Source organism: Orcinus orca, chromosome 6 (assembly GCF_937001465.1).
Source record: "Orcinus orca chromosome 6, mOrcOrc1.1, whole genome shotgun sequence".
Classification (NCBI taxonomy): domain Eukaryota; kingdom Metazoa; phylum Chordata; class Mammalia; order Artiodactyla; family Delphinidae; genus Orcinus; species Orcinus orca.
In genome coordinates, this window is record NC_064564.1 from 111,800,481 (window position 1) to 111,828,319 (window position 27,839).

Sequence of the window (27,839 nt, forward strand, 5' to 3'; positions counted from 1 at the left end):
TCCGCAGTGTACACCATCAGTGCCACCTGTGTGCACCAACCCTGGGGTATGTCCAAGGTGGTGACGGCACACAGCATGGTGTGTGTACCAGCCACGTGTGTCTAAGGAAAGGAGAACAAATTTGGAGGATGCAGACAGAGCCCGTGGCACACACGTGTGCACATGGGGGCAACACCAGGTGCAGCCCACACACTGCATCCCCGGCAAACGGACGGTATTTACAGCACACAGCGAGTCTGCGGCACCCGGGCGCACGCACAGCTTGCTGACGATACCTGCGGCCAGAGAGGATGTCTGCCCGCAGCGATGGCTCCAAGGAACTCGGAGTAGCTATGGCACATGGAAAGCAGAGAAGGAGGAAAATCCATTTGGGGCCAAGAGCTCTGTCTGAACTTTGTCCTTTTCTCAAGCAAAAGAAAATATTATTTCACCCTCTAAAGAACCACACATAATAACAGGCGAAATGTCAAGACCAATGTTGATATAAACCCCCAAGGAAAACAAACATCTCTGTACCTTCTCCGCGGCCTCCCCACCTCACCCTGCTCAGCTAGTTTAAACAGATCTAGCGGTGGGCAGAGGGGAGGCGGGGGGAATGGGAAGAGCCTGCCTGGCTGGGAGAGCTTCAAGGGAACCTGGGCCTGTCCAGGACCAGGAGCCATCTGGGCGAGCCTGGCCTGGAGGGACACACAGACCAGACCAGCCTTTAAGAAGTCATCCTGATTTCAAATCCCGGTGTCACTCACTGGCTGTGTGACCTTGGGCAAGTAGCCTGACCTCTCTGAACCTGAGGTTCCTCATTGGTAAATGGAGAGGATGGTATGGGATAATGCAGTAGGGCAACAAGCACGGTGCCTGGCACATTACTGATCGTTACCCTCTGTCAGGCCAGGTCTCCCCAGGGGGTAGGGGGTGGCGGCGTCACCAGGGAGGCCCCCAAGGCTGCATGATCACGTGAAAAAACATTTCCTGAGCACTCATTAGGTGCCGGCGCTAGCCTAGCTGCCCTACTGAGATCACCTCATTGAATCCATGCAGCCCTGTGGAGATTACCATCGAGCTGCAAGAGGGGGGACAGGTTTGGAGGAAGTGAAGGGACTTGCCCAAGGTCACACAGCTCTGGGAAGATGGACTGAAGTTTAAAGCCACATGTGTTTGGCTGCAAGAGCCCGGGCAGGTCTCATCCAGGTAGCTGGAAGCCCAGTTGTAGCCCCAGAGTTTGCAGGACTCGCCACACCCTGAGATGTGTGTTGGGGGGGGGTGTTGGATTACACAGCCCAAGAGACCCCCCCCAGGTTTGGCTCGGGCTTGAAACCCCAATTCACTTGCCTTTGGCTATTGGTCCTCCAAGCCCCACCCAGGTGATCTTCCAAACTTCCAGTCCACTTTTTCTTTTTCTTTTCTTTCCTTTTTTCTTTTCTCTTCTTTTCTTTCCATTTCTGAATTGGAGGCAATCCAACAAATACTCGTTGAGCTCCCTCTCCATGCTGGACCCTGGGCTGAGCACTAGAGGCCCAGAGTTAAAGTCTCCTTGAGCCCAGCCCTCAAGAAACTCCCCATCCAGTGGGGGTGGGGGTGAGGGAGCCGGACAGAGGTAACAAGACTCTTACAATATGACAAATACTCACTTCCACGGTGCCTGTATAAGCTCCACTAGGACCATAGGAGAAGGGGCACCTGAGACCTCCAGGGGAGTCAAAGGCAGGTGGCATCTGAGTCAAGACTTGAAATGGAACAGTAGTTTGCCTGGAGGACCAGAGGGGAAGGGTGTTCAACGCAGAAGGAACGGCACATATAAAAGCGTGGAGGCAGCAAAGCCCCGAGTGACGGGGATCTGCACGCAGTTCGTGCTGATACTGAGCCTGGGAGACTGGCAAGAGAGGGTAGTGGGCTGACCCAAGATGCCCCAACAAGAAAGTAGGACAGAGAGGCTGGCAGGGGCCATGGTGGGTTTTACTGAGGTGGGCTTCATTGCAAGAACAACGGGGAGCCACTGAAGGGACATAACCGAATCAAATTTGCCTTTGAGAGAGGTGGCTCTCTGTACAGTAGGGAGAAGAGTTTAGAGGAGCAGGGCTGGAGATGGGAGACCAGCGAGAAGGCAAGAGAATATGGTGGCCTGAACGAGGGCGGTGGGCCGGGGGACGCGGAGGAGGGGGAACAGAGGACGTACAGAAGGTAGAAGTGATAGGACCTGGTGCCCCGCTCGCAGCAGGAGTGAAGAACACAGGAGAAGAGGGAGGAGTCCACAGGATGCTCCGACTTCACGCCTGCTTGGAGGCTGATGGTGATGCCCCCGAGATGGGCAGCCCAAGAGGAAGTCTCATTAGGTGCTCCGATGCGGATGTGCTGAGTCTGCGGGGCCAGAAGGGTGTCCCAGCGAAGACACCAGGACACCAGGAGGCGGTTGGCTCTGTGGGTCAAGAGGGAAGCCAGAGCTGGGGTGCAGGTTTGGACATCACCCCTGTGGTCGTGGTGGCTGAGTTCCCCCAGGGAGCGTGGTCCATGTGCACCAACATTCAGGACAGGGGGCAAAGGAAGAGTTGTCAAGAAGTAGCTGGAGTAGAAGCAGCCAGAAGGTGGTGAACCAGAGGAGAGAGGGGTAAGCAGGAGGTCGGATGAAGCCCAGAAGCTGGACAAGTGGACGAGATGACCCAGGGGTCAGAGGTGGCCTCACCCGGAGCCGTTTCAGGGGAGACTTGGGAGCAGAGTGCAAAGAGCTGAGGGGTGGGTGGGGGTGACGAGGCGGGCATACGGGGGGGCATACACTGGGCTTTTAAGAGCTTGGCAGGAGATGGAAAAAGAGATAGAAGGTGGTAGCTAGCAGGAGTCTCAAGGTCAAGGAAGGGCTGTTATCTCAAAATGGGGCAGTTGAAGAGCCGCTGGTGATTCAGGAGTTCAAGCCACAGGAGCTGATCGGTGACTGGAGACGAGGAGGTCCCTGTGGAGACCAAGGTTGAGGTCCGGAGCCCGTGCTGGGAGCGTGGTTCCCACACTGAGACTGAGTGACAGAAGCGATGAGCAGGAAGGTCAACCCAGAGCGGGCGGAGGGAAAAGCGGCCGGACCCCAGGCCGGGGAGCTCGTCAAGGGCGGGCTGAGGCCTCCAGCAGGGCCGCAGAGAGCTGGAGAGGCCCCGGCTCTGGACGCAGGCTGACCCGAGTTTGCATCCCAGCTCCGCCACTCAGCAGCTTCGTGACCCTGCGGTCCCCCCGCACCGCTGCTCCCTCTTCCCTGAGACCAGGATAGCAACAGTCCCTGCCCCATGGGAACAAATGCATGAAAGGCATCCAGCACAGGACCCAGCGAGCAGAGGACCTCGATAAATGCAAGCGAATAAGAATAATAAATAATGAGGAGCCATCGAAGGGTTCTGAAGCCGGGAAGTGACAAGGTCAAATCTGTATTTTAGAAAGACCCCTCTGGAGGAGGTGGTAGCCTTGGGGAGAAACTAAAAGGTCGTGCACTTCTCGAGGTATTTCTCTGAAGTCTGTGGGAAGTTTGTAGTGTCAGGTTAAAGATTTTATTGGTTCCATGTTTGGTTTTTGATTCGGCTGTTTCCTCGGGTCCTCACGCGTCCGATGCCGGTCTTACTGGCGGACTCACGACTGGCCTGGTGAGTTGGGTCTATCTGGGGCTTTGAGGTGTATTTCAGGAATGAAATGAAGTGGTGGGAAAAGTAAATACAGAAAAAAAAAATTAAATAACGGCGAGGGTGGATTTGGGGGAGGGCCTGGGCCAGGGGATGGGTGGTCCAGCGGTGCCCTGAGGACGATGCGGCAGGGCGAGGGCTGCTGGCCCGACCGGGGAGGGGCTGGGGGTGATTCCTTGTGAAATCCCTGGTCTGCTCCCAGGGATGACAAGCGGTCGGGATTCACACACAGGCCAGCCCCCCCTCACGCCCCTCATGGCCTCGGCAGGAGAAGCTGCCACTCGGGAACAGCACTGACACATCTTGTAGGACGCTCCTGGGCCCGCGGTGAGCCCGAGGGTGTAGCACTGGGTAGGATGGAAGACTAGCAGTGATACTATTATAATAACAATGGTTATTACTGAGTTCTCACCCCTCGTCAAGCTGCACGGCTCTGACGAGACAGACGCTGTCATCAGTCCCGTTGCACAGAGGAGGAGACTAGGGCTCAGAGAACACTGCTTGCCTGAGGCCTCGGCTTGGACTGGAGCCCCTTGGAAGAGATGTCCACGCTCTTACCCATCCTGCTTCACGGACCCCGGCCTGTGGGGAACCCTGGGCAGTGCCTCTTCCGTGAAGCCCCAGGGCGGCTGAGTTGCTTTGCCAGTAACTCAGGCATAAAAGTAGAAAGAGCCCAGGGGAGCATGCGGCCTCCCCTTCCAGCACTCTGCTAACCTGCTGTGTGACCTTGGGCAAGTGGCTTCCCCTCTCTGCACCTTGGCGGCCTCCTCCTCCGTCGAGTGTGATCAGTCAGCACCTGATCTCTGGGGGTTGGGATCTCATTGGCTCCCGCCTACCTCGGGCCTAGCACACAGTAGGCACTCCGCAGAGTCCCGAGCCCTCTTCCAGGGCTGCCCCGTCAGGGCCGATTATCTCCATGGAATCCACACTGTGAAAATAAACATGAACTCAAGTGGCCCCGGTCTCCGTGGCAGCCAAGGGGAAGCTCGGTCCCCAGCCTGTGTCTGTTCTGGGCAAGAACAAAAGTTTCCCTGTGAAGTTGCCCCCACCCCGCTTCCCTTTCGGAGCCAGCTGGGAAGGGGAGGAAGGGTGGGGGGAGGGGCCAGGCCCACAGCCGGTGAGCCCAGCTGCCTGTCAACACCCAGCCTCCCTCCCGCCCAACCCCATCCCAACACCACCCAGGGCTCAGGCAGGTGAAGGGCCCCTGAACCCAGGAGCCCCAGGGGCAGAAAGCTGGGTCTGGTAGTAGGATTTGAGGAAGAGAAGGTTTCCACGGGTGGCCCTGGGGACCGAGCGCGTGGGACTAGAGTCCAGGGATGTGGATGGGAGAAGCTGCCCAGTTACCCTTGCGCAGAGCGCCGTACCATTCACGCTTCTCACATCCCTTCACCTACCCTCCTCCCGGCTCAGAGCCTCTCCCCTCGCGGGTTTCGGAAGCTGGCGGGAAATGGCCGGTCCTGGAGGACACGGCAGAACTAGCACAGAACTTGGCATCAGAGAGAAATGGCACAAATTCTGGCTCCGTCATAACTTGAGGTGAGAACTTGGGCAGGTACGATCCTCTCTGTGAACCACCATCTCTGCATCTGCACCACGGGAACGGACCCTCCGACTGGGGCGGAGGGGCAGCCACACCGAAGTCCAGCAACACGCTTCTGCTCAACAGCTACTGCGCCCACTGAGGACCCAGCAGCATCCTGGGGTAGATGTGAAGCTCACCCACTGTGGGTTCGGACGTGTGACATGTGACAGCCTGGGGGAACATGGGAGCAGAGTACCCGGGAGGAGCAGTGGGCCCCTGGGAGAGGAAAAGAGCCAGACTGAGCCCAGGGCCTGAGGAGCAGAGTGGGGCGTGGGCAGGATGTGAGCACTGTGGGTGGCAGTGCGGCTCAGCACCCACGTGGACACAGCTCTCCTGACTCTCCTGACTGCTCCCTGGGGAGAAAAAGAACTGTGCGGAAGGAAGCCTCACTTCACTAAACTCTGCCCCTTCGTGTGCCCAAGCAGCGCTGCTGCGGATCCCCCTAACCAAACAAAACCCAGAGGAATGACCTCCCCTTCCCTTCCAAGGTCATCAGCGCACAGGAAGTCCGCGGGGAGGAGTGTCTCTGTGTGGCCAGTGACCACAGTGGTGAAGTTTGTTCACAGGGCAATGGCATAGGAGGTGAGGGAGGGTGAAGGAATTGTCAAATGACAACAAGGACTTGCGTGAATTATATCTCAATAATTAGTTTTAGCAGCTTTTTTGTAGATTACATTGGATTTTTCTACATGGATGATCATGTCGTCTGCAAATAAATCAATTCTATATTTTCCTTTCAAAGTAAAATGACAACCAGGACTTACCTGTGGGTGCACGTTCTACACCCCTTGGGGTCTCCCTGAAACACCAAGAAGAATGGGGCCCTTCAATGTGCTAGGTCTCCTGAGTGAAGGGGCTGCTGCGATCAGAGTTATGGAGATCACCGTCCCTCCCCTCCAGGGGAGTCTTGAGAACTCATGACATCAGACCTGTAAAAGTGTCTGATGCAGAGAAGATGTGGAGCCCACAGAACTGGGATCCCTGCCATCTGGAAAAGACATTTAAATGTTTGATAATATTGCTACAGGCTAAATGTTTGTATCCCCACCCACATTCAAGGTTGAAGCCTAATCCCCAATGTGATGGTATTTGGAGGTGGGGCCTTTGGGAGGTGATTAGGTCATGAGGGCTCCATCCTCACGAATGGGATTAGCGTCTATAGAAGAGAGACCCCAGAGAGCTCTCTCACCCCTTCCACCACGTGAGGACACAGGTGTCTATGAATCAGGAAGAGGGTCCTCACCAGGCACCGAATCTGCTCATCTTGGACTTCTCAGCCTCCAGAACTGTAAGAAATAAATTTCTGTTGTTTATAAGCAACTCGGACTCTGGGATTCCGTTATAGCATCCTGAAGAGACCAAGACGTGTTTTATTCAAAAACTAAACATTCCAATAAAAATTACAAGGTAGGTTTTTAAATCTGTGAAACTCTTTGACTCTGCAATCCTCGTCTTAGACACTGATCATTAGAAAATTATGAAATGCATCAAGATACAGATCAACCGATTGATAGATGATAGAAAATGCCGTCACAACATCATTAATACAAAAATAACTTGGAGACAATCTGTATTCAACAAAAACATAGAATGCTATGCCGCTGTTACGAACGACTGTGCTGTGCAGATATACCTTTGTGCTGTGTTTGATTTCTGAGTGAAATAGGTTATAATACAGTATTAGAGCATAATCCCATTTTGGTTTTTATGAATATATATATATGAAAATGTCTGGAAGAAGAATATTTCAAAATAGTTACCTGATTATCCCTAAGAGGTGAAATTAGGAATAATGTGCACTGTTTTCCCTGATATTTTTTGTTTTATCTGATTTTCTTGCTTTTCTACAAAGTTATAATGACAACAATATAAATAGCTACCATTTATTAAGCACATACTTTGTTCCAAGTACTGCACTGAGCGCTTTCTATACGTTTCCTTATCTAATCCTTATAACAATTCTGGGAGACAGGATTCTTTCCGTTGAAAGTGACAGAATACCCAGTTTGAATACCCAATTCAAACTGGTTTAAGCAAAGAAAGAGGATTAATTCACTTGTGTCAATGGAAAATCATGATTGGGCTTCAAGCAGGGGCTCAAAATTTGTCCACAACTGGTTTCTCTTGACTCTATTCCCCTGGAGCATGTTCCCATTTGGGAGCAAGATGGCTTTGAAGCAGGAGCCAGTCGCACCCTCACAACTGCAAGGCTATGGAAAAGAAGTGGTTCTCAAAGGCCCTAAGGGCTACTCCATTGGACTGGCGTGGGTCACATGACCACCCACCAACCAATCTCTGTGGTCAGGTGATGGGTGCACTGATTGGCGTAAGCCCAGGTCACATGCCCCAGTCACAGAGCCAGGGAGTGAAATCATAGGTCAGGGTAGGAGAGAATTGGTTCTCCCAAAGCAACAGCAAAAGCAGGGTAATGGATGCTGGATGGGAGGGGGAAAAGCTGTCCACTGCAGTTATCTCCAACTTACTAAGAGGAAGCTGCAGCTCAGAGATGGGAAATAGTTTGTTCAAAATGATACAGATAGTAAGTAAGGAGGCAGAGATTTGAACCTTCATTGTCTAGCTCCAAAGACCGGAAACTTCGTTACTGTGTGATATTGGCTTCCATGATTACTTGTGTAGTATTTTGATGAATTTAGAAACAAAATAAAGTCATAATCCCCTGTCAATGTGTTTAGGATGCCTGACCGCTTAAGGTCAGGGTGGGGTCAGGGCACACCTGAGACCCTTGTGTCCAATGCTTCCTTCTAAGATGGTTGGTCATCCAGTTGCTTCATATCTTTCTATCAAGACGAGTTGTCAAGAGCAACCCTCACACCAGAGAATGGCAAATGCCACTTGGATAGAAGAAAAAACGCTCCAAACACAAGTTATAATATCTGATGTTTATTGGTGACCTATCATGTGCCAGGCATTGTGCTGTTGAGTCCCCGTGACCGCCTGTGGAGGTGTGAGCACGTGCTGCTCTGTGTTACAGATGAGGGAACTGAAGCCAAGAGAGGTGAATGTCCTTGCCGAGATCACACAGCCGTCTCATGTGGAGCCGGGCTTAGGGTGAGTCTGACTCCAGAGACAGCCTTTAATCACACTCTGATGCCTGTATACAGTTCCTCTGCAGCCAAGAGAGAACTTTAGTGGTACCTGCAGAGATCAGAACTGTAGAAAGTGAATGTGCTGATAATATAACTCCGAGTATTAAAGGAGCCAAGTAAGGCTGACGCCTCCAGCTGACATTCTCAAGGCATTTCCCTGGGTGTTTGCTGGGGAAAGATTGTATGGTCATGGCTGGGGCCCAGTGCGCTGCCTAGAAACCTGCTAAATATGCTTCCCATTATGACTTAACCTCAGTCTTGAGCTTATAATTATTTTATATGGTAAAGGATGTAGTCACTGGTGAAAACAAATCCAACCTCTAAGTAGACACTTAGGTTTGAAAAGATTTTCGAATAGGAAAATGTTCATTATACATCATTAGTGAGGTTTTTAAATGCAAACTACAGATATCTCTTTCTATCTATCTATAGATATAGATATATCTATCTATCTATCTATAGATATATCTATCTATCTATAGATATAGATATATCTATCTATATATAGATATATAGCAAGATCCAAATGTTGCATCTTAAAAAAAGATGTTCATACATAAAAAAGCCCAAAGGAATACAGAAAAAGACTAACTTTGGAGGCTAGTATTATGGATTATTTTTATTTTCTCATTTGCGCTTTTCTATAGTTTCCAAATTTTCTATAATGAGGTGCATTATATCCATAACTTAAAAGTTATTAAATTTTTAACAAAGGTTTCTGAGTATAAGAGGCATAAGACTTCCATTACAACCACAAGCTTTGTTCTTCTTTCAACCTTCTTTCTTCATTTATTTATTTATTCTTTCAACAAACATCCACTGGTTTCTGCTGTGCAGGGCTCTCACTTCAAGTGGATCAGACAGATTCCCTTGAGGCATTCCCTGTGCAGTGGTGGACCGACAGATGAACAGATGCTCAGACATGAATGATCCCCTAGATGTGAGCCCCATGAGGACAGGACCCTGCCTGGTTCATCTCTGTATCCCAGTACCTGGGATGGGGTCTGAAACAGAGTTAGGAACTTTGGAAATACTTATGAACAAATGGGTGAAATACGGGAGACAGGAGTTCAAATCCCAGTTCGTTAAGTTCCAGTTCCCACTTCTGCAAAATAGGGGAATAATACCTACCTCATGGGATTGTCTGAAGGCTCAACTAACACACAGAAATCTTTTTATACAAACCTGGAAATAGCAGTAGGCCCTCAACAAAGAACAGAAATAATGTATTTCAAATTGGGTGGGTTCTGACGGTGTACAAAGTCTGGGGTCAGGCCTTCCTCTGCCAGTATTTGGAGGTTGACTAGAAAGAAATTTGGTTTAAAATTTGGAGAAGAGTGTGTAGACTATATTCTTATTTATCTAAGAATTATCTAATGAAAGGATAGGGACTTCCCTGATGGTCCAGTGGTTAAGAATCCGCCTTCCAATGCAGGGGATGTGGGTTCGATCCCTGGTCAGGAGACTAAGATCCCACGTGCCGCAGGGCAATTAAGCCCGCATGACACAACTACTGAGCCCATGCGGCACCACTACTGAGCCTGTGCGCCTCAACTAGAGAGAAGCCCGTATGCCGCAATGAAGATCCTGCGTGCCGCAACTAAGACCCGACGCAGCCAAAAATAAAATAAAATAAATAAATATACATTAAGAAATAAATAAAATGAAAGGCTAAACGAAAAACTTGAAGCAGCAAAAGTTATCTAACAGGAGAGGAAGGGAACAGGGTAGAGGGGCGGAGACAGAAGCTAGACTACTTGTAATATTCCATGATTGTGGACCTGAGTTGGAAACCAGGCAAATATTCTCCATAACCATATTTTAAACATGTTAAATGTTTGGAAAAGAAATTCCAAATAACAAAAGGAAAACAAACAAACAAAAAGCTGACTTATGGCAAGTTGGTGATAGATACATGGAGAGGAATTCCTCCAAGCGACTAAAACACAGCAGTCTTGACTGTCCATCCCTAATAAGGTATTCCCTAAAGGCAAAGTAAAAATAAATAAACTGCAAAAGAAAAAAATCAATAATTGCACTTTTGGTGGTATTGGTATTCTCATCTGAGAGTATTGTGTAGAGTAGGACTTAGCAAATGAGTGTATCTTTCACTGGGAACTGGGAAGAAAGGACACACAGCATGTGAGAAAGGATATGCAGATGTAAGATGGATGAGACTAAGTAAAAACACTATAGCCCTGAATTTAAATTAGAAATGTCAATTGAACTCATATTTTGAAAATAAATTAACAGACTATTTTTTTAGCAGTTTTAGGGTTACAGAAAAATTGAATAGAAAGTACCAAGGGTTCCCATATACCCCTTCACCTCCACCTCCCCCAATTTCCCCCATTATTTAACATCTTGCATTAGTGGAGTACACTTGTTACAACTGATGAGCTAATACTGATATATAATTATGACCCAAGGTCCATAGTTGATATTAGGATTCAGTCTAGGTGCTGCACATTTTAAGGGTTGTGACAAACATACAATGACACGTATCCACCATTGTAGTATCATACAGAATAGTTTCCGTGCCCTAAAAATCCCCTGTGTTCTGCCTATTCAGCCCTCCCACCCACCCCCCAACTCCTGGCAACCACGGATCTGTCTCCAGAGTCTTGCCTTTTTCAGAATATCGTATAGTTGGAATCATACAATATGTATCCTTTTCAGATTGACTTCTCTCACCTAGCAATATACATTTAAGGCTCCTTTATGTCTTTTCATTGCTTGGTACCTCATTTCTTTTTACCACTGAATAGCGTTCCATTGTGTGGATATACTAGTTTGTTTATCCATTCACCTTCTAAAGGACATCTTTGTTGCTTCCAAGTTTGGGTAGTTATGACTCACGATATATTCAATCTTTAAAAAAACAAATGTATTTCCTAGCTCTGTCCACTGAAAATGCCCAGAAACAATGACCAACCCAATGGCAATAAGCATCCCTTAAACCTTAACTGTGGTCTCTAAATACCACTACCCACTCCAAGAAACCAGGGATCCTGGAAGAAATGGCTGATTCCAGGCCTGGGGCAGAAAATGTCCAAGACAAACCTGGGCATCTTGCTATTCCAGAAAGCAAGGAAGTTATCAAAGCCTACTGAGGTCAAAAGGCTGCAGGAGCCAATCCAAAGAGCTTCACTCTGGTCTTGTGGGATCATTTGAGTATCAATAAGGATAATAATTGCAGGGGATTGAAACACACCAAATAACATTAAATCCCTATGTTCATAATGATACTAAAAAATTAATAATAATAACTCAATAAAAAATAACTCCAAGGATGTCAGGAAACCAACTCAGTATGTGAGAACTATTAAAGAATCAAGTCTTTGTACTATCTGTATTGTAGGTATGAAGGATATTGTACTGTACCTTGGGGTAACTAAAGAGTTGAAGAAGAGAAGTTTCGCTTTTACAAGTATTCCAGCTAATAAATGAAGAAGGAAGACAGAATTAGAATATCATCACTTTGCAATCCCCAATGAAAGAATGAACTTGGGCAATGGACATCAATGACTGCTAACCTCACAAAAAGAGAGATCACAAGACATTATGGGCTTCCTGATGGAAGGACAGGATACCTCCCGTGAAGTATTATGGCCAAAAATCGAACCTGAACCTCATCAAGCCTTAAATCTAATTACAGGAAATACAGAGGACAGAGGAACATGTTAAAGGAACTCACAGGAATACAGTCCAGATTGAGGAAAACTCTACAGGACAAACAACCAGGTTCCTTCAACAAATAAATGACAAGGGCAGAGAGGTGGGGGGGGGGGCGGATTATAGATTAAAAGGGACATATATTGACTTTTTTACAAGGTACAAAAAACATTTATGAGACCATCAAAGAAATGTAAACAATGACTAGATATGTGTGATGATAATTTCTCCAGCTGTGATAATGGTATTATGGCTATAGCCTTTTTCTTTTTTAATATATTTATTTATTTATTTTTGGCTGTGCTGGGTCTTCGTTTCTGTGCGAGGGCTTTCTCTAGTTGTGGCAAGCGGGGGCCCCTCTTCATCGTGGTGCGCAGGCCTCTCACTGTCGCGGCCTCTCTTGTTGCGGAGCACAGGCTCCAGACGCGCAGGCTCAGTAGTTGTGGCTCATGGGCCTAGCTGCTCCGCGGCATCCGTGGAGATCCGTGGGATCTTCCCAGACCAGGACTTGAACCCGTGTCCCCTGCATTGGCAGGCAGATTCTCAACTACTGCGCCACCAGGGAAGCCCAGCCTTCTTTTTTAAAAAAGATTTTCTTAATTTTTAGAAAGATACAGCCAAATAGCTACGGTTGAGATGTTAAGAGTGTCTGGGATTTGCTTCAAAATAATCCATTGGGATAGAGGAATTGGGGTGGAATGTAGATGAAACAAGATTGTGCATGAGTTATAATTGTTAAAGCTGGGTGATAGGTATATTATTCTCTCTACTTTTATATACGTTTGAAATTTTCCATAATAAAAAAAATAAAGCTTACCAAAAATAAAAATATAAGCTCCTTTTAACAAAGCCAGAGGCAACCCAGGGTCTCTTGTGCCTCTGATGTTTTTATGTTGTCACTTCTTTGTGTAAAATTGACCTGACTGGACTTCCCTGGTGGCGCAGTGGTTAAGAATCCGCCTGCCAATGCAGGGGACACGGGTTCGAGCCCTGGTCTGGGAAGATCCCACATGCCGCGGAGCAACTAAGTCCGTGCGCCACAATTACTGAGGCCCAGGCGCCTAGAGCCCATGCTCCGCAACAAGAGAAGCCAACGCAATGAGAAGCCCGCACACCGCAACGAAGAGTAGCCCCTGCTCGCTGCAGCTAGAGAAAGCCCGACGCAGCAAAGAAGACCCAAAGCAGCCAAAAATAAATTAATTAAATAATTTTTTTTAAAAAATAGGGCTTCCCTGGTGGCGCAGTGGTTGAGAGTCCGCCTGCCGATGCAGGGGACGCAGGTTCGTGTCCTGGTCCGGGAAGATCCCACATGCCGCGGAGCGGCTGGGCCCATGAGCCACGGCCGCTGAGCCTGTGCGTCCGGAGCCTGTGCTCTGCAACGGGAAAGGCCACAAGAGTGAGAGGCCCGCGTACCGCAAAAAAAAAAAAAAATTGACCTGACTGGTAACTTTCTTCCCCTTTTCCTTCCAAGTGCCTGCTGGTGAGCTGCTTCTAACCTGCCTGAGCAGAGGTCAGGAGGGGCCGCCTGTGATGCCCCCTCCCAGTATCAGCCTGCACTGTGCGAAGCACTACCAACCACCAGGCAGAAGGAACCAAGCTGGGTGGGGCCCCCAGCCCTGCAGCCAACTTTGCTTCAGCGAAGTAGGAGGATTTTAACCCCCACTACCACTTGGGCAGGCTCCTCTCTGGGTCACACCAGTGCCGGGTGCTCACAGCCTGGCATAAACCAGGTAGATAAAAGCAGAAACGTGTAGTGATTAAGAGCCTGGGCTCTGAAAGACACAGGTTCAAATCCCAGCTCTCCCAGCATGTGTCTTCCACTGCCTGAGCCTCAATTTCCCCACCTGTAGATGGGGAACAATACGAGCGCCTTCCTCGTAAAGCTGGTGTGTGCATTCAGTGAGAATGTGTGTGAAGCAGTGAGCTCATGGCCAGGCTGGAGTGGCTCCCGACAAATGGTGATTATTTCTGCTGCTATTATTATTGTTATTATTTTATATTAATTATTCTACAGCTAGAATAGGAAGTAGAGCTTTTCCCCCCAAAATTATTCCTTATATTTGCCTCTTTCCAAAGCATGTTGTATTATGGGACATTCTCTCAATTATTTCATGTGACCAACAGAACACTGTTTGGGGAAGATGCATTAGCCTGAAATGACCTCACTGGGTGCTCATTTTGGATGTTAATCGCAGTAAGCTGACAAATGGGCTAAAAGAGATCAAGTAATTTCGTGTAGCTTTAGAATTTCTCCTGGGAGTGTGGCCTGGCACACACAGGGGTTGCACACTGTTGCAAACAAGCCTTTTACAACTCACTTTATGATGCAATATAGAAGCTCTGCAGATTATGAATGTGTACCTACAAGGAGAATAAGTATAGCCCACTGTCATAATGTGTGGCAAAGTGGTATTTGTGGCTGGGATAATTACCATACTAAGCATGAATCTGTGTGTCAAACAGTTTAGAGAGAAGTGGAGAGAGGTCCTCTGGAAAGCGATGCTGAACGTTTTGAAAAGTGGCTCCGTAATGACAAAGGACACAGCTTCTCAAATGCAGGGGAAGCACAGGCAACGAAAGCAAAAATAGATAAATTGGACCTCAAAATTGAACATTTCTGTGCATTTAAAGGACATGATCAACAGAGTGAAAATACAACCCACTGTATGGGAGAAATATTTGCAAATTATATATTTGACAAGAGGTTAATATCCAGAATACATAAAGAACTCCTATAACTCAACAACAATCAAAAACCCCGGGTCTTCCCTGGTGGCACAGTGGTTAAGAATCCACCTGCCAATGCAGGGTACATGGGTTTAATCCCAGGTCTGGGAAGATCCCACATGCTGCGGAGCAACTAAGTCCGTGCGCCACAACTACTGAGCCTGTGCTCTAGAGCCATGAGCCACAATTACTGAAGCCCGCGCACCTAGAGCCCATGCTCCGCAACAGGAGAAGCCACCACAATGAGAAGCCCGCGCACCGCAACAAAGTGTAGCCCCTGCTCGCCGCAACTACAGAAACCCTGCATGCAGCAACGAAGACCCAATGCAGCCAAAAATAAATACACAAAAATTTTTAAAAAACCAAAACAACCCAAAACCCCATCAAACATGAGGGGAAGACTTGGTAGACATTTCTCCAAAGAAGGTATACAAATGTCCAATAAGCACATGAAAAAATGCTCAGCATCTGGGACTTCCCTGGTGGTCCAGTGGTTAAGAACCAGCCTTCCAATGCAGGGGACATCGGTTCGATCCCTGGTCGGGGAACTAAGATCCCACATGTCACGGGGCAACTAAGCCTGTGGGCCGCAACTACTGAGTCCACACGCCACAATCAGAGAGAAGCCCACGCACTGCAACAAAAAGCCCATGTGCCGCAACTAAGACCCGATGCAGCCAAAAATAATATAAATAAATAAATATTAAAAAAAAAATGCTTAGCATCACTATTCATTGGGGACGTGTAAATGAAAACTACGATGACACCACATCACACCCATTAGGATACTACTATCAAAACACAGAGGAGGTGGAGAAATTGGAACCCTTGTGCACTGTTGGTGGAAGTGTAAAATGGTGCAGCCACCGTGGAAAACAGTAAGGCGCTTCCTCAAAACAATTAAAATAGAATCACCATATGATCCAGCAAATCGAATTCTGGGTATACACCCAAAAGAACTGAAAGCAGGGATTTGAAGAGATTATTTGTCTACTCATGTTCATAGCCGCGTTATTCACCATAGCCAAGGGGTGGAAGCAACTCAAGTGTCCACTGACAGATAAATGGATTAAAAAAATGTGGTATATATGTACAATGGAATACCATTCAGTCTTAAAAAAGAAGGAACTTCTGACACATGCTGTAACACAGATGAACCTCAAGGACATTATGTTAAGTGAAATAAGCCGTCACAGATGGACAAATACGTATGATTACACCTAAGTAAGATACCTAGAGCAGTCAAATTCATAGAGACAGAAAGTTGAATGGTGGTTGCCAGGGGGTCAGAGAAGGAGAGAATAGGAAGTTATTGTTTACTGGGGACAGAGTTTCAGTTTTTTTTTTTAATTGGAGTATAGTTGCTTTACTATGTTGTGTTAGTTTCTGTTGTACGACAAAGTGAATCAGCTATACGTACACATACATCCCCTCCCTCTTGAACCTCCCTCCCACCCCCGCATCCCACCCCCCTAGGTCACCACGGTGCACCGAGCTGAGCTCTCTGCACTACACAGCAGGTTCCCACCGGCTATCTGTTTTACACATGGTAGTGTATATATGTCAGTCCCAATCTCCCGGTACATCTCACCCCCACTTCCCCCACTCATGTCCACACGTCCGTTCTCTATGTCTACGTCTCTATTCTGTCCTGCAAATAGGTTCATCAGTACCATTTTTCTAGATTCCACATATACACGTTAATATATATTTGTTTTTCTCTTTCTGACTTACTTCACTCTGTATGACAGATGCTAGGTCCATCCACGTCTCTACAAATGACTCAATTTCGTTCCTTGTTATGGCTGAGTAATACTCCACTGTATATATGTACCACATCTTCTTTATCCATTCATCTGTCTATGGACATTTATGTTGCTTCCATGTCCTGGCTTTTGCAAGATGAGAGGAGTTCTGGAAATGGGTGACGGCTGTACAACCAGTGTGAATATACTTAATGCCACTGTACACTTAAAAATAGTTAAGATGGTAAATTTTATGTTACGTGGATTTCATCACAATTAAAAACAATAATAAAAAAAGGAAGAAATGCAAGTGAAGAGTCTGAAACTAAACTGTTTCAGAAACTGCAAGAAAAAAACAATATTTATATTTACTGTCTCCTTTTAACCCATTTGTCAGGTTACTGTTATAAACATCCAAAATTATAATAATAAAAATTGTTATTATAATTTTTCCGGTAATATCCAACTCAAATTAATATTTTAAGTAGGCATTGGACAGTTTCTTTGTCTTGAGTTTCTATACTCAAGTTGGCCAAAAACATTTGGGAATATCTTCTTTTTGTTTGTTTGGTTTTGTTTTTGTTTTTTTTCAGTACGCGGGCCTCTCACTGCTGTGGCCTCTCCCCTTGCGGAGCACAGGCTCTGGACGCGCAGGCTCAGCGGCCATGGCCCACGGGCCCAGCCGCTCCGCGGCATGTGGGATCTTCCCGGACCGGGGCACGAACCCGTGTCCCCTGAATCGGCAGGCGGACTCTCAACCACTGCGCCATTAGGGAAGCCCGGGAATATCTTCTTGTTAGGCAAATGCAGGGTGTTCTCCATCCCTCCTCACATGTTCAGGGCATAATGGAATCATCTCCCATCACCATGGTCCCCCAGCCCGGCGCGCTCCTTGGGCAGCCTGGACTGTTCTGGGCTCCCACACAACCTAGAACTCAGAGCTCAGGGCCCTAAGACTCCCATGAAGACTTCCGTCCCCTCAAAGGTGCGCTTCCTAAATGCAGAAAACATTTATTGTCTAAAAGGCTCTTGTTTGGGTGTGAGGGAGGTGCAAGAGGGAGGGGATATGGGGATATATGTATACACACAGCTGATTCACCTTGTTATACAGCAGAAACTAACACAACGCTGTAAAGCAATTATACTCCAATAAAGATGTTAAAAAAATAAAAATAAATAAAAGGCTCTTGTTTGTGTTGCACTTCTTAACGTTCTTTTATTAAAAAGAAATGAGCTTCTCAAAGAAATGGTTGAAAACAGATTTTTAAAATTGCTCCCATGCCCTAACACCCTGAAAACACAGGTTTCCTTTTGCGGGGTCCCCTCAGGGCTGTCACCTTCCAATTGCCCACACAATGACCTCCTTCCATGGGAATCTGGCCTCCGCTCAGGGGTGGCAGACAAGGGCTTGAGGCCTTACGATTGGAGCCCTGACGGTCACCACCATGCACTGGGTGCTTATGATGGAGACCAGGCTCCCCGCTACCTCTTCTTGTCCTCTTGCACTGCGTGAGACACCACAGCGCCCCCAGGAGTTGCCTCTATGGTTGCCATCAAGAATCCCCAGGTATATCAACTATACCTCAATCTTTAAAAATTTAAAAAAAAAAGAATCTCCAGAAACAGAGAACAGCCTCTCCTTTCCTCACCCTCTGCCATCTCCCTCCCCCAGGCCCCTTAGCTCCTCCCCCATCCCCAAGACCCTGCTGCCTCAGTTTCCCCAGATCATTCTACCCTCCCCTAGAATCTAGCAGGCCCAAGTCTCCATTTGCATCTTCTCCAGCATGGGCTGTGAGTCCAAGCTTTCTTCTTCCCCATTCTTAGCGCTCCCCTGGAGAAGGGAAGGCAGCGAAGGGGGGACGAAATGGGATGCTCATTCAGTACAAGAAATCAGAGTCATCTTATGCTGTGAGAAGTCATTTCTTGCCTTGAGTCCTCAGCTGGTCTACAGAGGAGATGCATAGCTCCAACCACCGAGCAAGCGCAATGTGGACCGTGTTATATTTCAAGGGCACTTGTCCCCTCCCCGTCTTACAGATCCCCTTCACTGCCTTGACACTGAGGATGTGCTCCCTATCACTCCTTCCTGAGACCACACGGGGACGGGAGAAGGGTGGGGAAGACAGATAACCCATGTCACCATGATGGAGAAACACACGTTGCTGAAAACATGTAAGAGGTAGACAGACCTAAGCTAGTATAGGGAGTGAAGGAAGCCTCCTGGGAGGTGGTGACATTTACACTGAGACAGAAAGGATGAACAGGAGTAAGCTAGGAATAGAGTGGAGAAAGCCTGCCAGGCAAAGGGAACAGCCTGTTCAGAGCCTGCAGGCAGGAGAGAGTAGGAGCTGCTTGAGAAGCTGAAACAAGGCCAGTACACTTGGCATGTAGTGCAGCCTGGAGGGGAAGGAGGTAGGGATGAGGCCAGGGAGGTGGACAAGGGCCAAGAGGCCTTAGAGGCCATTGGGAGGATTCTAGACTTGGAAGCTTCTCCTGGGTTTGGAAAAGCCTGAATTACCAAGTTCTTCCAGGGAGAATAACTTTGTAGGGCAGATTGTGTGGGCTGAAGTGTAGATGGAGGCCAGGATGCTGGGTTTGGAATTTTCTGGCTTTTCTGTGCACTGGGAACAGTTGCAGGGCTGTCTGGATCCCAGAAAGTTCAACAACACGTCAGCTCGCCTCCCTCCTGAAGTGGCCCAGCACCCACAGGTGGCAGCCTGGTTCTGCCCCGCAGTAACCATGAGCAAGGCACTTCCCCACTTTGGGCCTCGCTTTCCTCATCTGTACAATGGGTATCAGTGCCAGCTAACTCACAGGCTTATTTTAGGATTCCATGAGATCCCAGATGTTAGAGACTTCACAAAGGCCTGGTATGGTAAGTCATCAATAAAGGTTAATCGTTGTCATCATTACTATTATTGTTATTATTGATGCTTGCAGTCTGTCCCAACTCCTAAACGCTCTTCCATCTGTTGGTTGCTGGACTGTTTCAGGGACAGACACTGCCAAGCCCCGGGACTGCGATGCTCTACTTTTTTGCATAAACGCGCATCTTGCATTCAGAAGAGCCCCTCCTTCCACAGAGGGTCCAGCGGGGTTGCTTGGGGGACACATTCCAGAAAGAATAACTCTGTGTAACATGAAACCCTGAATCTGGAAACACAACCTCTATGGGAAATTAGAGGATAAGGTCTGCTCTGCGGACCGCCCAACCTCATTCCATACAAAAGGGATATTGAAACCCAAAGGCCTTATCACTTGGCCTCCTGCCTGTGGTCTCACCCCTCATCGCAGCCAGAGAGATCTTCCTAAAAAACAAACATGACCGTGGCACGATGCTGTTTAAACCCTCCCATGGCTCCCTACTGCCCTCAGGTTCAAGTCCACACTCCTCGTTGTGACCTATAACGTCCTGAGGTCAGGCTCCTGCCCACACCTGCAGCCACATCCTTCCTCTGACCCAGCCACACAGGCTTCCAATGGATCAAGTTCTCTCCTGCCTCAGGACCTTTGCATATCCAGTGACCCTCCTGCCCCCTCTAACAGACCACTGCTAATTCTTCCAGATTCAAAAGCCCACAGACCTCGTTGAACCTCCAAATAGTCAAGAAAAGTAGTAATATTATCCCCACTTTCCCAATGAAACTGAGGCCCTATGAACTATCACGTGGCTCCTGAAACTAAGCCCCAAGCCATGCCAGCCAGACTCCAGAATCTTTGAGCGCCCAAGAGGAAGCACCTGGCTGCACCCCCATCATAACAGGAGAGTGGAGGGGGCTCCAATAAGAAGACTGAGCCAATGTGGTACAGAACAAAGACATACCACTCATACACTTGTGGTCCAAGGCGAGACATTGACCTCTTTGAACCTCAGTTTTCTCATCTGTACAGTGGGGCTAAATAATAATACCTACCTCATAGGCGCCTTGTGAACATTTGGAGATGACATACAGGAAGTGCCTGGCACATGGTGGATATTCAGTGACTGGCACGATGCAACCCTCCCTTGCTGCATCTGGGGAGGCTGCACCAGTCCAGACCAGCCTGTCCCAGACTAGACTTGCATCACCCGAGGTTAGGCTGCCGGGGCCTGGGAACCATCCCTGCCCTGTTTTCTGTTTTGGGTTTTGTGTTTCCCAGCGTTTCCTTTGGAAAAAGTCCAGCTTCCTCCCCGCTAGAAGGAGGCAGAAGGGGATTGTTCACGCCTGGGCCTGGATGCCCAGGGGAGCCATGTGGGGAGGTGACAAGAGCCTGAGGTTTGGGGTCTGGCCAATCCAGGTTTGAATCCAGGATCTGACACTTACAATGCTGTGTGACCCCGGCCAAGTGATTTCACCTCTCTGAGGCGGTGATTTCCTCACCTGTTAAAAGGTCTCATGATTTCTACCTCAGAGGGTACTGGATGTAGATGAAGGGACTGAGATAAGAGAAGATTCTGGATGTACTTCCCCAGTGTACACACAGTTAATTCCTTTTGAGGAGGGGTTGAAGATCACGGGAGAAGCCATAGGTTTACAGCAGGAGTCACCAAGCCAGACACTGAAGAGGGCAGGTGTCCTGCCTGGAGCAGGGTGGGAGTGGGGGTTAACTGGGGGGAGGGAGGAAGGGCACAATTCAGCCCCAGATTATCAACACCCTGCTGGAATAAGGGTCCAAGATAATCAGACCTCTGATGTTTCAGGAGAAAAATCCATATTTTCATGCAAAATCTCATGATTAAAGTCTGGTAAGACACATATACTCTACGATTCTGCTTATATAAAATTCAAAAACAGACGAAACTCATGTATGGTGTTAGAAACCAGATAGTGGTTTCCTTGGAAGAAGGGATGGGTAGTGCCTGGAGGTGGGGGGGATGAGGAGAGATTCTGGGGAGCCAGAACATTCTCTCTCTTGATTGGGGTGTCGGAGACATCACCGTGTCCCCTTTGTAAATTTATGCACTGTGCACTTCTCTATATGTATATCATACTTCAGTAAAATGCTAAAATAATTTTAGAACAAATAAATCAGGACTGCAGTGCTGGGAGGAGAGACAACCCAGCATGGGCTAAACTGAATGCACCTGCAGGCTGCATCCTGGGTGCCAGGTGGACACGTGAGACGGGCATGGATGCTCCTAGCCCCTGACACCCTGGATTGGCTCCTGGCCCTTAGGGAGCACCCCTGCTTTCCCGAGCCACACAGGAGGAACACCTATCCTGTCCCACCCCGGCCACCTTGTCCGGAGAGGGCCGGGGAGCCATATCTCCGTTCAACCTGCCGCGCCACCAGATTCTGCTGAGCTCAAATTCCAGAGAAGTAGGTTTACCCTGCCACTTAAATGATAACGTGACAACCCCAAAACTCACCCTTGTCTATTATTCATTTTTCTTCACCAAGGATACCCAGAGGACAGTAATCAAAAGACAGGCAGAGTTCTGTTTCCAAAAAAAGCCTTCCTAGAATCTGTGTTTCACCAAGCCCACCTCCCAGCCCCGAGCAACTCTACACAGGAAACCCAAAGGCTGCAAACTCATTTGGCGGCATCCCGGTGCCCACGAGCCCTTGTCAGAGGGGTGTCGGTCTGTAGTGGGACTGCCTCGGCTCCGCCCCTCTCCCTGGGCCGGATATCTTGATTTTATTTTTATTTTCACTCTCATTCTTTTCTGAGGACCAACGGAAGACGCACACGCCTCCTATATAAAGCAGCACTAGCCCAAACAAATGCACATCAAATGCATTTATTTGCACAGACACTCATAAAAACTTTACTAGACACCAAATAATTACAGGAAGAGGCAAACCTCCAACTCTGCTGATCCCCAGCTTTTGAAGTGGATTTAAGATAAAGATCAAATTGGATGGGCGCTCACCCCCATATCACACCCAGTCCCCTTCCCCAGCCATGGACCCTCAGGGTGGAGACGAATGAACTTTCTTGCTTTTGTGAATTTGTGTCCAATTCATATAAAATGTCTTTCTGCGAGTTGTTCTTAGTGTCCTAATGGGGGTTTTATGGCTCCAAATATGGTCCTTGGCCTTTTCTTTGTTCTGGTTCAGGTCCTCTGTTGGGAAAGCCCCTGGTTCTAGATGGGCTGCTGAAATAACCCAACCCATCCATTTGGCAAGAAATGCAAAGATTCTTGAGGAAAGTGCCTTTTAAGAAATAAATATAAATGGCACCTTGAGAGTCCCACATACACAGTTTTGATGCACTGGCTGAAGCCCTTAATCTTGTTGCCTTCCAAAAAACCCCAGCCTGCGCTCCACAGCCCGAGCAAGTAGTGAAGGCTGAGACTGTCTGTGCTGGCTGTCTAGGCACTGCCTGGGGGGTCTCGTGTGCCCAGCCCACAGCTGCCTGGACCTGAGTTTCACCTGCCCTAAAGGAAGAGAGATTGCTGAGCTCAGCGTGTGTCTGGTTCCCCTCTGGCCCTTGTTGGAGGGGGAGGAGGCAGCTGTGATTTCCCTAAGTCCTGGGGACTCTCTTTCAGCCAATAGTTGAGTAGAGACTTGCTAAGTGCCAGGCACTGTGGTGAGCACTTGAATTGCATTCAACAACCCTGTGGGAATACATGCTATTATTATGCCCACTTTACAGACAAGAAAGCTGCGGTAGAGAGAGAGGGCAGGACTTTCCAGAGGTCCTGAGCCAGATCTGGTGACTCCCTGACACCTGCTCTTGACCTCACTTCTAACCACTGCCCGGCCAGTGAAAGACCTTAGCCCTGAGCCACCTGGCCAGGGTGGCTAGCCACGCTAGCCCCGAGGGCTCAAAGCAGCCTTCGGATCTGAGGGAGCCTGATCTCCTGACCCACCAGGGAGAAATCCCATGACTAATGACCCAGACCTTGTGCTGAGAAGTCATGAGTCTGTGGCCAGAGACCCCACCAGCTGGTTGAGGGTGGGGCAAGGCTGCAGAGAGGGCAGAAGGACTTTGCTGGAGCTGGGCGGTCCCGACGTTGCATACAGACACACATCAGCACACAGCCTCAGAGCCACACACACTGGGCCTCATCAGCAAGGTCCGACTAAAATCTCCTTCCCTGCCACCTCAGCCTAGAAAACTCCAGATGGGAGAGTGAGAACATGCTTCCAGTCCTGAGTCAGAGGGACCCCAGCTTGGACCTCCCCAGTCATTCCTCTCTGTGGACCTCCACAGGGCTCAGGATCTCTGAGCTCTCCACAGACACTTTTCCCTGGGCTGTGGGAAGGTGACCAGATTACTTATCACACACATCCATGTCTCTGCTAGCTGAGAAGGGGACTGAGCCTTTGACCCATGTGTCCTGGGGTCAAGTACAGATGCGATCCAAGGAGCCAAGGGTGGTCACCACTGGCTCCAAAGGCCGGGACACCCGCCCTCTTCCAGTGCCGGCCGGCTCCACTTCCTGAGCACGCAGGTCTCCGGAGCCCGGCTACGACCTGGGAATAGCAGCCCCCAGCCCGGCCCTTGGCTGGGGGCGGCTCTGGTCCAACCTGGCTCCCTCCCGCGGATCTGAGGAGCCCCAGGGCCAGTGGTGGGCGGGCAGCGCGGGACGGGTCCGGGTGCTCTGGCAGCCCCAACTCTCCCTGCTGGCAGGGTGGAATCGCGGATCCCTGCAGCTCAGCGCCCGCGCCTTCACGCTGCACAGCACTCGGCTGGGCAGCTCCCTGTACTCCACCCCTGCCCAGGATTCTCACTTCCAGCTGGGGTTGTAAACTGGGAGGGGACCCCGCGGCTGGCTCTGGTCAGAAGCACCGCTCGAGGGAGGACGGACAGGCCTCCGCTGGGGGGAGAGGGGGGTCCTAGGGCCGTGCCTGTGGGCCGCTGGTAGCGAAGGCAGGCTTCGGGAGTGCAAAGCCCTACGGAAAGGAGCAGGGAGGCACAGGGAAGGGCTCAGTGGAGATGGGGTGTCTGCAGAATTGGGGGAGCTGACTCCCGCCCTAGAGCCTCCATCTCAGATCTTGCTTCTTCCCAAGTGATTCCAAACAGCCGACTCGGTCTTTCCTTAGGTGGAGAAAATCTGAAGCTGTTTCTGACGCTTTAGTCCGAGCCAGAGAGAATCCCGTATCGGCCGGAGCGCCCGGGGTTGCCCTGGGGAATCGGCAGGTCCTGGATCGCACCGGCTCCCGTCAGGCGCAGCAAGATGCCACTCGCCGCCTATGGGCAGTACCCGACTTCGGGCCTAGGCCCTGTTTCTACCATTCAGTCTGCCACGTTTTCATCAGGGGAAGCGGGAGGCGCAGGAGCCACGATTGTGCTTGAAAGAGACCTGGGGCGTCTGAGCGCGTGTGCGAAGGAGCCGGGACGCCGCCGACTCAGCTGGGGGAATGAGGGACCGGGGAGCCGGGACAGAGGGCAAGGAACAGGACCTATGGGTTGATCCAAAGTCGGGGTGGGTGGGGGGATTAATGCACAGTGAGCGGGGAGGACGAGGAGACGGGACCCCAGGTTCGTGGCCTGAGCAGCCCCACTTCCAGACCAGAGAGAGCAGCCAGCTGCCTGGGTCCAGACCCGCACCTCGGCAGCTGCGGGCAGCTCTGAGCACCTGCCTTGGCCCTCCTGATGTAGGCCCTGGTGGTGTGGGCTGTGACGCCGGCAGGGGCACGGGGTGACATGCCAAGATTCTGTGCGCCCCAGGTCAGATGAGCCGTGGCATCCGAGGGGGCCGCCTGCACGTCCTTCTGCCTGGAGACCCGGCCTTTGGGCGGCCTGGGAATGCGACCCTGGGCAGTCTCGACGACTCTGAACGCCAGCCAGGGAGTCAAGAGAAGCCTCAGAGGCCGGGCCACAGAGGCCCCCATTCCGCCAAAGGGGAGAAGAGAAGTGCGGAGAAGAGGCCCGGCACACGGAAGGTGGGGATTGGAAAACAGGGGCAGGGGGATGCAACGCTGTACCGGGAATTTGGAGTCTAGGGTGGGTCTGCAGGGCCTGTGATGGAATAGGATTCCTAATCGATGGAAGAGGATTCCTAAGTGCGCTCTGAAGGAGAAGAGAGGATCGATCTGGGCCTGGAACATGGACCCTCTCGCCTGCAGGCAGTCGCCCGACAGCGGGTGCAAGAACGTAGCGCTGCCAGCAGAGGGCAGAATGCCCCCGATCGGTCCGCCAGCCCTGCGCCGGGCTCTGCGCCGCCCGGCTCTGCGCGCCCGAGCCTCGTCCGCCTGGCTTCTCCCGGCAGCTGTCGCGCCCCCGTCCCAGATGCCCGGAGCGGGCGGCCCAGGCCCAGCCTCGGGAGCTCAAGGCCTGGGGTTTCCAGGCTGCGCAAGGACCGGGGACCAAGGGCGTGTGAGAGAAACTCCACATCTACTTACCACCGTCCTGGATACAAAAACGCCAAGAAATCAAGAAATACACGGAGACACAAAGACACACACACGAAGAAAACTGTGGGACACACGAGCACACAGAATCATTCGGAAACTCGGAGGTACACAAAGACACACAAAGGTGACACGCAGACACATAAACAGAAAAGGATCCCAGACACAATACGGAGGATGAAAGACATACAAAGACCGTGGCACCCGCATAGAGTGACAGACACAGGGACACACACAAAGACCTACAAAAACACGGAAGAGATGGAGGTATGTAAGGCCCAGCAGATTCACATCCAAACACACACACGGATGCAGGGGACACAGATTCACACACTCGGAGCCACTCGGAGCCCAGACTGTCGCAGGGACGCGGAAAAATTGTGTGTGTGCACAGAGACACGGGTGCATAGACATGTAAGAGCCTCAGAGGCGGGAGCATCCATGTGCACAGACACACACAGACACCCACCGACACACACGCAGGTACTGGGCTGGGGCGGGAGCTTCTAATCCTCCACAAAGCCGGGCCCCTCCGCGGGGCCCCGCGGCACAGGGGGCCACTTCTGACCAAGCCTCCCGCAGGCTCCAAATCCGATCTGCCCTCTCGCCTCCAGCGGGGTCAGGGGACCCGCCTCCCTTGCCCTCCGCCCCCGCCCCGCTCCGCGCCAATGCTCCGCTCTGGGAGGGGCTCGGGCTGCCCCGCAGCGGCTCGCAGGGTCAATCTGCTCCTGCCTCGGGGCTGCATCGGCCGCCCTGCTCCCGGGCGAGCCGCGACTCCATGCGGACCCCGGAGGCCGAAGACACAGCCGGCCCGGGCGCGGTGCACTGCAGCCGACGCAGCGGCCTGCGCACCCAGCGCTGGACTCGGCCGCTCGGTCTCTCCGGCCTTTCGTTCCCCAGTGCCGAGGCCCACGCTGCCCAGGCTGGCCAGGGCCCTGTCCCTGCCGGGCACGGCCTACCGACCCCGGCAGGGTCCCTCCGCCACCAAAGGTCGCCTATCCCGATCAATCCGGTTTCCTTCGAGCAGCCCAACGCACATCTTCCAGGGTCTTCAGTCCGCGACCCTCGAGCCACCACTCTCTACCCATGGCCCTCACTCCCAATCCTGTGAGGCCAGGTTCTCGTCCATTGCCCCACCCGTACCCGCGATCCCTTTCTCACACCTAATCATTCTCTAAACTCTAGGTCGCCTGAAACCGGGCCTCACCTTTCTTGCCTTCCCAGTGTTCCCATCCTTGATCCCGGGGCTCTTCCGGGATCTTCGCTCACCTCTCCACCCAATCTCTGCCACGCCTGACGCTTTCCCGGACCCACACCCCAAATCTGGAGCCAAATCCCCCTCTCCCCGAGCCAGGACTTTGGCAAATCCTGAGCCAGCAGCCCTCCCCTCCTGCCAGTCCCCGTCCCTCAGGCCAGGCAGCCAGCCCTCTCCACGGACGAAACCGGCTCCGGGAAGGCGCCGCCACCCGGGGGACGCCAACTCAGCCTGGTGCGACCTACCTCGGCCAACAGTCGGGGTCCCCGGGCGGCCACTCCCGGCCGGCGCCGTCCCCTGGTGGAGCCGCTGCGCTCCCCGCCGTCCGTGCAGTCTGGCCTCGCTCAGGGCCACTCCTCTTAGCGCTGAAGCTTTACAAAATATTAATAATAAAGAAGGCGAGAAAGAAAAAAAGAAAGCCTTCATTCCCCAACTCCCAAATCAGTTTTTCAAGGGGGTGGGGCAGAGGATTTGTTTCGAAGGCGACCCAAACTTCTGCGAGGGGCCAGCAGGGCGCTCGGCCTGGCCGGGGCGCCCAGGTCCGCACTCGGGGCCGGGCACGGCGCGGGGCGCAAGCCGGGGGCGCGGGGAGCCCTCCCGCGGGGAACGGGGGGGCAGCGACGGCACTATTTGACGTGGAGCCTCCGGCTCATCCCGGCGCAGGGATACGAGGCGCACCAATGAGTTCAAATGTCAGGAAGTTTGAGGAGGGGTGAGGCGGCTCCCGGCTGGAGTATCCCTCCGCCGCCAGCTCCAGCTCTAAACCGAGCGGCTCCTCGGGCGCACTATGGCACTAGAGTAGTTCGGGGAACG

General features: G+C 50.8%; 1 protein-coding gene across 1 annotated transcript; it reads right to left on the bottom strand.

Annotated features, from left to right (window-relative positions):
* Window positions 1-3,366: 3,366 nt before the first annotated feature.
* LOC125960235 (uncharacterized) lies at window positions 3,367-26,982 on the bottom strand. Its single transcript, XM_049710741.1, has 4 exons — window positions 16,476-26,982; window positions 6,422-6,518; window positions 5,045-6,220; window positions 3,367-4,578 (listed from the first exon to the last, which is right to left on the bottom strand). The coding sequence occupies exon 1, from the start codon at window positions 25,752-25,754 to the stop codon at window positions 24,654-24,656; it is 1,101 nt and encodes a 366-aa protein (XP_049566698.1). The 5' UTR covers window positions 25,755-26,982; the 3' UTR covers window positions 3,367-4,578; window positions 5,045-6,220; window positions 6,422-6,518; window positions 16,476-24,653.
* Between the last annotated feature and the right edge of the window lie 857 nt (window positions 26,983-27,839).